Source organism: Rutidosis leptorrhynchoides, chromosome 7 (assembly GCF_046630445.1).
Source record: "Rutidosis leptorrhynchoides isolate AG116_Rl617_1_P2 chromosome 7, CSIRO_AGI_Rlap_v1, whole genome shotgun sequence".
In the NCBI taxonomy this organism is placed as follows: Eukaryota; Viridiplantae; Streptophyta; class Magnoliopsida; order Asterales; family Asteraceae; genus Rutidosis; species Rutidosis leptorrhynchoides.
Window position 1 is genome coordinate 81,008,888 of NC_092339.1, and position 11,326 is coordinate 81,020,213.

General features: G+C 35.0%; 1 protein-coding gene across 2 annotated transcripts; it reads left to right on the forward strand.

Moving 5' to 3' along the window:
• Positions 1-631: 631 nt before the first annotated feature.
• On the forward strand, positions 632-11,326 carry LOC139859873 (transcription initiation factor TFIID subunit 2). 2 transcript variants are annotated; one of them, XM_071848643.1, is made up of 25 exons: positions 632-818; positions 1,106-1,514; positions 2,071-2,216; positions 2,296-2,362; positions 3,049-3,248; positions 3,338-3,491; positions 3,572-3,656; positions 3,735-3,826; positions 3,981-4,106; positions 4,371-4,424; positions 4,618-4,686; positions 5,429-5,526; positions 5,620-5,946; positions 6,067-6,157; positions 6,820-6,942; positions 7,037-7,093; positions 7,216-7,295; positions 7,378-7,420; positions 8,333-8,419; positions 8,506-8,595; positions 8,684-8,742; positions 8,839-8,929; positions 9,278-9,443; positions 9,533-9,716; positions 10,048-11,326. In XM_071848643.1, the coding sequence occupies exons 1-25, from the start codon at positions 703-705 to the stop codon at positions 11,189-11,191; spliced, it is 4,158 nt and encodes a 1,385-aa protein (XP_071704744.1). In that variant the 5' UTR covers positions 632-702; the 3' UTR covers positions 11,192-11,326. The 2 variants fall into 2 exon arrangements, with proteins under 2 accessions (XP_071704744.1, XP_071704745.1); XM_071848644.1 differs by having other exon boundaries at positions 6,070-6,157.

Here is an 11,326-nt window from a genome sequence, read left to right on the forward strand (position 1 = left end):
ATGGTTCTAAAATTAGGTTTTGCTTGTAAATACAAACTCCAGACATCATAAACATACAACACATTACGTAGAACATACTATGGCAGATTCAACATACGACTTAGTTTACGTAATTCATCATCATCGTTCAACTTCAAAGTTAACAGGTCAGTCATAGTTGATGGTAACCTACAACCTTTTGGGGTTATTGATATCAATTGCGGACTTAAATATTTAACCATCCAATCGATATTATCATACCGACATGTGTTATTCACGATAATCGAACGTGAGAGTTAATTGCTAAGATAACCTCACTTTATTCATAAATCATTGACATAATTCCTTATAGAAAATCTACACATGATCAATTTGTCTCATAATCTTTAATTATTATTATTATTATTTTTTAATTTTGTTTACAAGGTATATCGTAATAAAAAAAGAATTTGTTCGGGTACTATTTGATGCACCGTGTTATGCCTACCTTCGCGTCAAAAACCTATCTTCGCCGTTCGATCACTCGTACCGTTAGATGAACGGACACGATTTAATCATCAAAACTAGGGCTCAAACTCGAAAGCTGATCTGATACTGAGACACATTTCCTTCCCAAAATTCCCCTCTATAAATCTCCCTTTTCTCCCTCTTTTTTCCCCAAATTTGAAACACTATTACTCTATATCTTTTGGTGCATATACACACAGTATATGCAACACAAAAATGGCGAAACCTAGAAAACAAAAAAACGAAGAACATAAAACTGATAATTCAGAAGCTGTGGTGAAGCATCAGAAGCTATGCCTCTCAATCGATCTCCAGAAACGTTTAATCTACGGGTTAGTATCTGTTTATAAACAAATGTTTCTATCATCCATACGTAATTGTGTGTATATATATATATATATATATATATATATATATATATATATATATATATATATATATATATATACGCCAATTGTATCTGTATGCGTTTACGAGTCACAATTTTACTCTGTAATGCAAATTTAGAGGATAGACGCTACTGTAAGAACTGCTGTACTATGTATACAAGTCTATAAGTTAGGGTTAGGATTTGAATTTAATTTCATAGTTTATAGATGTTATGTTTGTATTTGGTTAGGTATACTGAGATTGAAGTAGCGGTGCCGGAGAACGGTATAGTTGGATTACATGCTGATAATTTGATAATTGAGAGTGTAGTGGTGGATGGAGAGCCAGCAAGGTTTGAAATATTTCCTCACTACCAGCAAATGGACAGTGATGACAGATGGTGTTCCGTTTCATCAGCTAATTCGGCTGCTGATGCTGCGGGTTCAGTTTACGTTTCGTGTCTTGAAAGAGAATTAGTGCCTAATTTGTTGATAATGTGCTCTAGTGAGGTTGTGAAAGCAGTGCCAGAGCCTCCGGAACCGCCAGAACAGTTAGAACTGTTAGCACCGCCTGAACAATCGGAGAAGATAGAACACACGGTGCAGCCAGAACAGACGTTGCAAGAGAATGGGATGCTAACATCGAGTGAACCCAAGCAGGTTACTGTAAATCAAAGTCATTATGTTATGTGGATTGGATTGTGATGAAAGTGTACAAATTATATTCGATTTTTGTTACATAGACAGTAGCTAAGGGATTTTGTTTTTGCTTTATAGGTTGCTATGTATATATAATCATCTTTTTTATGTTACCGTTGTTTACTGTATACGATGAAAACAGAATTGTACCACATGCTGTAACTGAATGAACTTAAGTTATGGTTTTCAAATGCGAGTTTTCTGGTAACAGCTCGCATTGAATGGCTTAAGATTCTAACAGATGCATACATCTTTTTATATAGACAGGGATATGTGAAAACCTGCAGATTAATTAGTTTTTGTTTCTTGAAATGTTTGTATTGGCTACTTGAGATAACAATAGCTTTATATTATTACGTTGACAATGACATATCTATTATCAATGTTTAATCGTTTTTTAAGACCTACGAAAATCGTTTGTTTCACTTTGCTAAGTAGTAGACATTTCATACCATCTTGGATTCTGTTGCTGTTTTCCCATTTTTAGTTTTTCTCATTTAGGTTATGTTGACTGCAGAATGTAAAATTGATCCGTATTGACTATTGGGTGGAGAAGATAGAAACAGGCATACATATTGAAAAAGATGTTTTACACACGGATAACCAGATAAGGCGAGCTCGTTGTTGGTTCCCTTGTATGGATGATAGTGCACAACGTTGCTGGTAATAAAATATTGTTAGTTTACTCAATTTGTTCACATATTGGTTTACTAAATTCTTTTGATGCTCATTTCCTTCTTAGTTTCGACTTGGAATTCACGGTGGACAATAAGTTTGTTGCTGCTAGCACTGGAGCCTTGTTGTATCAGGTGAGAAGCTAATAGCTTAACGTATTGGCCTACCAAACATTGTCACCATTGTTCTCTTGTGTAAAATGTTAATTTATATATATTTATATATATTATTTATATCTAACTCTTTAATGTAGTATTATTAACTCTGTACACACACATTTAAATATACATAGCGAGTGTGAGTTTCTTTTTCTTAAAGTTGTGGACTTTACTGTATGCCAGTCTAGTTCAACTTCCGTATGCATCTATATAGGGTTTGGCATTTTTCAAAGAAACCTAAGTTTCAGTGTGGCAATTACAGTATCATATAATATTATTCTTTTATATAAAAAAACTATCTAAAAGGTAAAAAAATTGAGTATTTAAAATAATAATACATGGTACTATTATTTACAATAACAAAATCTGAGTATATAGATTGATAACTAATCATTACACTCAGTAGTGGAATGATATACACCAAAGACGGAGCAAATCCAGTCATGTTAATCAACTTAATATAACATCATCACCATCACCTACATAAAAATATGGCTTCTGATATTTGTTCATCATGTACAAAGTCAACGAGACAGAACATAGGTGTCTGGTAACTATTTGGTGTACCCCTAAAAAATATTCAATGCATATGATAAACTAGGTAACGTCATGTTAACATACTTTTACAAAGCATATAATTTATGTTTCCCTTTCATATGCAGGTAATGACCAATGATGACCCTCCACGTAAAACATATGTCTACAAAATAACTGTACCTGTTGCAGCTCAGTGGATATCTCTGGTTGTTGCACCTTTCGAGATCTTTCCTGATAGTCACAATAGTCTTATAACGCACCTTTGTTTGCCACCTAACTTACCAAAGCTTCAAAATACAGTCGGATTTCTCCATAGTGCATACAGGTTTTGTGTGCTAATTTGATTTACAAGTTTACTTGAATTTGATTCTTTTTCTGCTTCTGTTTTATGATTGTAAATTACTTCTGTAACAGCCATTTTGAACATTACCTTTCCACCAAATTCCCATTTGGGTCATACACACAAGTTTTTATTGATCCTGAAATGGCGATATCTTCATTATGCTTGGGTGCATCAATGAGTACATTTAGCTCGCAAATTCTCTTCGACGAGAAAATTATTGATCAGGTTTGTTTTTTAATGGCTAAAGTAATAATCTATTCTAATGATGACTATAAGATCATGTTTCATCGTCATCATTGGAGCAGACAATCGATACAAGAATACAACTTGCATATGGTCTTGCAAGGCAATGGTTTGGAGTGTATATCACTGCCGAGTCACCAAATGATGGTAACACGCTCTTTAATTTATTGGTTTGCGTGTAATCTTAAATTAAGAAACATGGTATTCATTAAGTTCTGGTTTCAGAATGGCTATTAGATGGACTTGCTGGGTTTATGACAGACTCTTTTATTAAGCAATCTCTTGGAAACAATGAAGCACGATATAGGCGTTACAAGGTATGGGGTTTCCCTCTTGATATCGGGATTTTTATCTAATTCTTTTACTTTAAGTTATTAGTTGAAAATCTCTGGCTAAAGTTTCTTTTTACTTTTAGTATAGAATGGGTATTTTTTGTGTTAATTTCAGTCTTATTTTGTCTCTTGATTGCAGGCAAATTGTGCTGTATGCAAAGCAGACGATAGTCCTGCAACTGCGTTGAGCTCATCAGATGCTTCGAAGGCTTTGTATGGAACACAGTGCATTGGCTTTTATGGAAAAATACGATCTTGGAAATCTGTAAGATGATCTCATGTATTTTTTTTATTTTATTGCCCAATAAAGTAATCTGAAGGTTACTTTATATACATCTTTTCACCTGTATGATTCACATATAAACCAAAGTTATCCTCTCAAAAATCAATTCCATTCAAGAGTGTTCTACAAATGTAGTTATCCATATATCCAGTACTTAATGCCAAGAATTTATTGCATGTGATACTTTTCTAGTTTCCCGATTTGTAAATTGGCTTTCTTTCCTTTGTCTACTGCTTCTTTTTGTAGGTTGCAGTTCTCCAAATGCTGGAAAAGCAGATGGGTCCCGAGTCATTTTGCAAAGTAAAGATTGTTACCTTCATTTTGTAGCATTTCTTACTGTTAAGGAAGTATTTTTTTTATTTATTATAATAATAACTAGTGTCCCCTAATTTTAGTTTATAATGTGTTTGTGATACCTTCTTCCGATTTCTAGTGTTTTTGTGGTTCACTTACCTACTTTTTCTTTTGTGGTTGTTATTTATTCCAATATCAGGTTTTAAAGAATTTAGTCGCACCTCTTAAAGATACATCTCGCCCTTTGAGAACTCTCAGCACAAAAGAGGTGACTAACTAGAAGCTACGCATTCTTTTCTTTACCTTTCTTGTCTATTTTGATGAAATAGTAGACTTGAAACATGCTACAACATGGTGGAAAATATACTTTTTCTTTGTCACTCGATAATTTATGTTCTTGTATCACGTTACGTGACACACACACATACGTATATATAGATTTTCTTTTGTTTATTAACTATGTTGTCAGAACCATATGTCTATACTAATTCACATTCGCCTTTGATTCTCATTTGGACATGGTATTACATATCTGCAATATTTTTCAAAACTTGAGTCTTGCTCTTACTCTATGTCTATTAGACGTGGCTCTTTCTACCCTTGTAATCATGGATTGGTTTGTTTGGGTTGTAGTTTATATCTAAATAGTTGAAATGGGTCAAATCAATTTTTTTTATGATATAACTGGAATATGTCAAATGTGTCAAACGGGTTGAAAATCACCTGACATGTATTTTAGTTCACACAATTTCTCAGATCATGTTTATAGAAAAGGTTAAGATAAATAATGCAATAAAGTTTTTCTGGTTATGATAATCCTGTATCCGTTATTTATGAAAATATTCAAATTGGACAAAAAGGCGTTCGTTGGTCAATCCTATGCGGCCTGGTCCATCTTGACCCATACTGAAATTTAACTTGCTTGAAATGAACTCATGACCCAATTCACCCATCTTGTTGGTATATATTATTGAAGGTTCACTTATTCCATCTGAATTTCAAAAATGCAGTTTCGCCACTTGGCTAATGAAGTTGGGAATCTTGAGCGCCCATTTCTTAGAGAATTTTTCCCTCGTTGGGTGGGTTCTAGCGGTTGTCCTGTTCTAAAGTACGATTTCTCAAACCCAATAAACATTTATCTGTACTCAACAGATAATATAACTTACATTTTTTCTTTGTTTTCACTTTTGATGGTTTTAAGGATGGGGTTTTCATATAACAAACGCAAAAACTTAGTTGAATTAGCAGCCTTGCGTGGATGTACAGCCACACCAGATACTAAACCCGATCTCGTAAAGCGCGAACCAGATGTTGGATGGCCCGGAATGATGAGTATACGGGTTCACGAACTCGATGGTATGTATGACCATCCCGTTTTACCAATGGCGGGAGAAACATGGCAGCTGTTAGAAATACAATGTCATTCTAAACTTGCTTCCAAACGTATTCAAAAGCCAAAAAGAGGGCCAAAACATGATGGATCTGATGATAATGTAGACACCATTTTGCCAGTAGATACACGTTCCAAGTATGTAATATTGAGTTTTTTTTTTTTTTTTTTTTTTTTTTTTTTTTTTTTTTTTGTGGGTTGAAATAAGGTGTGATCCAACTTTTTTGTGCTAATTTTATGAGATGATTTATTTATCAGCAGCATTGATTCCCCCCTCCAATGGCTTAGGGCAGACCCTGAAATGGAGTATCTTGCTGAGATCCATTTCAACCAACCTGTACCGATGTGGGTATGTTCTCTTGTATATAATTGCGTATCATCTTATAATTACTTTTTTTACGGTTGGGAGTTTTGCTCGATAGTTAAAATTGGCTGGTTTAAGGTTATGTTCAATCTCACCTGATCCCCCGTGCGAAATATATATGTCTTTTAGTTAATAGTGGAAGTGGTCAAAGGTTGCCCAATATGCATTTTTAATGTAATAACTCATGTTAGGCAAAAAATTAGATATTTTTTCAATTAGTATAAGTGTTGTAATCACTTGATCCCCTGTGCGAAATGTATATATCTTTTATTTAAAAGCGGAAGTGGTCAAAGGTTGCCCTAGTTGCATTTTAAATACAATAACTCATTTTAGGCAGAAAGCAAGATATTTTTTTTTTTCAATTAGTATCAACTGTTGTAATCATTTTGGACAGAAATTGTCCTGTACCCAACCTTTTTACCTTTATTATGCATTCCAAGTTACCAGAATTAACTTGTTACCAATCTGCTTGATCCACACTTTTTTTTTTTCTTCTCTCATTTGTACTTGATTTGGACCATTAGATTTATTCTTATCAACTGTTGTAAATGATTTTTTGGTGAAGGTAAAATGTAAAGATGAGAACTTTATTAGAGCCTGATACATTATTCTTCTAACTTTTTGAAAAAAATGTAAAAATAAATTAGATTAATCAACTGGAGAAGGATAAGGATGTTATTGCTCAAGCACAAGCAATCACTGCACTAGAGTTGTTTCCTCGACTTCTCTCAGTTGTCAATGCTCTAAACAATCTTCTTTGTGACTCCCAGGTACTCCCTCTTTCTACTATGAATAAATGACCCTTTTACCCTTGTCTTATATCATTTCAAAAAATGAAATTGAGACTTTCTCTACCTTGTCTAGGCGTTCTGGCGTGTTCGGATCGAAGCGGCTTTTGCTTTGGCTACCACTGCATCTGAGGTAAAATTACATATTACCCTTCTATTATTTTTGTGAACCCATGTAAATTAAGTAGTTAGTAGAGTGTAGTGTTTTCTTGATATAGATAATTGTTGTATAATATATTTTGTTTGTTGTTGTAGGAAACTGATTGGGCTGGTTTGTTACATCTGATTAAGTTCTATAAAAGTAGAAGATACGATGACAAGATTGGACTCCCAAAGTAAGCATTGTATCATTCTGCTTCCGTTTAGTAGACACTACCTTTTCACTGTATGCTAAGTTAATCTACATTCCATTCTCAGGCCAAATGATTTTCAAGATTTTGCAGAGTATTTTGTACTCGAGGTAATGTGATGAGGTAGGATATCGATATGCATTGTCAACATTGCTCAGTGGGGCAATGTTTACAAATGTATGTACCATGTACTTAAACATTTATTGGATTGGCTGGAGTTGCTATTCTCTTTCTTGGTGTAATAAACATAAGACTTTCATACTTATATTAATATCAATATTCTTAATTCATTGAACCCTTGTACCATCACAAGATAGCCAAGTTGTTGGGGCCCTGAGTTCCTTGCAAGAGGTCTCGGGTTCGAATTTTGTCTAGAACGAATATTTTGTGGTGGCCACGGATGGGGATGGCTAGTAATCCTGAAGGGCTGCGTACACTGCGTACATCAGAGTATGAGGTTGGATTACTCGCCCTCCCGGGTAGCCCGAACAGGGAAAACCTTCTACCCTTTACCGTTTTTTAATTTATTGAACCCATCTTTTATTTATACTTATGTTTTACTTATATGTATACATTATTTTACTTTTATGTATACGTTAATGTCAATTTTCTTGCTTCATTTTTGTCTGCACTGGATTTTAATACATATAGTATATAGTATGTGCTCTATTACCTTTTTAAAGATCTTAAGAGAGTTTTGACATGCTACAAAAGATAGACATGTAACCATCCTAAGGTAGCCCAGTGGTTAGAGGCCTAACATCCTTGAAAGAGGTCTCAGGTTCGAATCTTGGGGTGGCCAGGGAAGGGTTGGAAACAGCCAGGGAGTATTCCTAATGGGCTGCATACAATAGGGTATGGGGTTGGATTACTCGCCCTTCCCGGGTAACCCGAACAGGGAAAACCTTACAACTGTTTTTTTTTTTTTTTTTTTTTTTTTTTTTTTGCGTGCTACAAAAGATAGACATGTATATAGAAAAGCCTTTGTGAATTCTTTTGTATTGTGGTGTTGTTATTCACAGGCTGTTCCACATGCTGTTGCGTTAGTTAGAGCTGCAGATATGAAGAGCCCTAGGGAAGCTGTTGAATTCATTTTAGAACTTTTAAAGGTGGATGTTTTTTCCATTTCCTATATATCTTCCATTTCACTGTATGTATTTAAAATTTTATATACCTGACTGGTTTGATTGTACAGTACAATGAAAACAATGGGAATCCCTTTTCTGATGTATATTGGCTTGCTGCATTAGTCCAATCAGTCGGTGAACTTGAATTTGGACCACAGGTTTGTTATCATATCTCGAATTCATGTAAGTTTTATCACAATATATATTCATCATCGTTCATAAATATCTGTGTCAAACTACTGGCAGAGTGTTTCTTTCTTATCATCACTCGTGAAACGCATTGACCGGCTATTGCAATTCGACAGGTGCATCATCATTACTCTCATTTAAGTTGTAATTTGTAGTAACTTCACCTGTAAAGTTCTTGTTTGACCCATTTCAAGTTTAATGAACTCGAACAGGCTGATGCCAAGCTACAACGGAATCTTGACAGTTAGCTGTATCCGGACACTGACTCAGATTGCCTTGAAGCTTTCAGAATTTACCCCTCTAGTAATTATATATCTTTGTTTGTGCTAACTATCTATCTAGAGCTAATTATATTGACCCATTCAAAACCTGCTATTTCTTCTATTTACAATTTTAGATTATCAATAACATGTTGCAACTTTTTGTATCATAGTTGACAGATTTAATTTAAATTATTTGATATATAAGAATGTTAGATAAGGTGTATTTTGAGTCGTCAACTGACTCGACTTTTACAAATAATTAACCTTTTTGACACAACCCTTTGTGCCCCGTTAGTCCGTTACCAACGCGGTAGCCTTGCCCGTTTTCCATTTTTAGTTAAAATGAAAATAGCTTCTGTTTTTTAAATTGTAGTTTCTTTTGTTTCAGGGTCGTGTAATTGATTTGATTAAACCGTTTTGCTCTTCCAAGTCACAATGGCAAGTACGCATCGAAGCGTTCCGGGCACTCCTTGACCTCGAGTATCATTGCAAAGGAATTGATGCAGCATTGATATTGTTTTCTAATTATTTGGAAAAGGAGCCGTCATTAAGAGGTTTTTAATGAATAATTAAGTTTTTAAGGATTATGAAATGACATTTTAATTAATGTTAATTTTTTTTTAAATTTTTTTTTTTAAAACAGGTCAAGTGAAGTTGGGAGTGCATGCAATGCGTTTATGTCAAATTAATGGCGATTCTGATGATGACCATGGTGTGGTTCGCGAAACTCTCGTGGCACTACTCCGTCTTCTTGAAAGCCCAGCAGCATTCAATAACGTTACGCTTCGGCATTATTTGTTTTGCATTTTACAAGTCCTGGCTGGAAGGTAATTATACCATTTTGATCTACAAACTATTTTTGTAAGGGACAATTTTTTACCCGTTTACCTATGAATGGGTCAATTGCGGTTATGTTTAATAATATCTAACAGTGAAGTCAGAAAACATAAACAGGTCATTTTAATAGTCAATATATTTAAAAAACATGTATTGTAACTGATATCATTCTCTATACACTAATTTAAAAAAATAAATAGTTCAAAGTTGGACAATAAGAGTCCCGGTCAACTCAGCCGGACAGGTAATATATTACCTGAACCTTATGGTTTACCAGATTGGTTTCGTTACCAATCAAACTATTATACTTGCATTTTTCAGGCCACCAACGCTTTGTGGAGTTCCGAGAGATGAAACGTTGATCAAAGGCCACGTGGAGATTTGCAACGAGCTAAAAAACTTTTTTGCTGCTATCGTGAATCAGTCTAAACCTTCTGACACACTCATGTTGTCATACGATGTTCCGGTTCCCGAAATAAACACAGAAACAAATGTTGTTACCACTACTGATAATGTTGGAATCCAGTCAGAGGAGTTGACTTTGACCTTGACTGCACCTGATCCATCAATAGTAGTAGAAAACAACAATAACACTCGTGAACACAATCAATCAGATTTGGTCATTCTTGGATACTCAGAACCTCATAAAGAACCAGACACGGTTTCAAATAGTCAAGAACCTAAAAAAACTGTTCTTAAAATCAAACTAAAGCAATCTTCTGCATCAAGTAGAGCCGAGGAAACTGATAATGCTGCAATAGAGATATTATCGCATAACGGTGCTGATCATGGTACGAGTAGTTCAGTGTCCATCGATGCTCCAATGCAAATAAATACAACCGAGGCTGCGAACCAAAACCTCGATGATGTTAACTCGTCCCATGATGTCGGGTCCCGGGTGACCGCCAGTATTGGTAGCGCTAAACATGATGAAGTTGATGTTCAGTGTACTGCAGATTCAAGTAAAGTTCAGTCTAATGATGTGGATACTTTGGATCATAATAAGTTCGTTAGTCTTCAAGCCCTTAGTGAAGCTAATGACGTGGCAGTGGGTGGGCCCACGGGAAAACCAGTTTCAGGGAGTAAAGAGAAGAAGGAGAAGAAGAAGAAAGATAAGGAAAAAAAGCGGAAAAAGAAAGATAAAGATGATCCAGCGTACATAGAACGAAAACGTTTGAAGAAAGAAAAGAAAGAAAAAAAGCGAAAGGAAAAAGAATCAGCTAAACTAATGGTCACACCTTCGGTAGACATTAAACATCAAGAAAGAACTGAAGCTGTTAAAGATGAGGTGGCATTAGGCCAAGTTAAAGATGAGATGGCAGTAGGTCAAGTTAAAGACGAGGTGGCAGTAGGCCAAGTGACAAATGTCGTAACGCCAGTGGATGTAGCAGAACGGACGGAAGGTGCTACCTCAACTCATAAACTTAAAATAAAAATAAAAACCCGAACATTGACCAGACCGTAAGTACCAATTCATGGATGTATTTCTTTAGAATTATAGCTCTGCTTTGTAGAACTGTGTACATTGTATTAACACAAAACAGGTATAAAAACAGAAATATGAAGAAACCTATTTTAAATGTGTCTTGTTTCGCTTCAA

Excerpts from the sequence above, each read along its gene's own strand:
- LOC139859873 (XM_071848643.1), top strand. The coding sequence starts at position 703 with ATGGCGAAACCTAGAAAACAAAAAAACGAAGAACATAAAACTGATAAT. Across the intron at positions 8,420-8,505 it reads TCATTTTAGAACTTTTAAAG|TACAATGAAAACAATGGGAA; the intron begins GTGGATGTTTTT and ends TTGATTGTACAG. Across the intron at positions 8,743-8,838 it reads CGGCTATTGCAATTCGACAG|GCTGATGCCAAGCTACAACG; the intron begins GTGCATCATCAT and ends GAACTCGAACAG.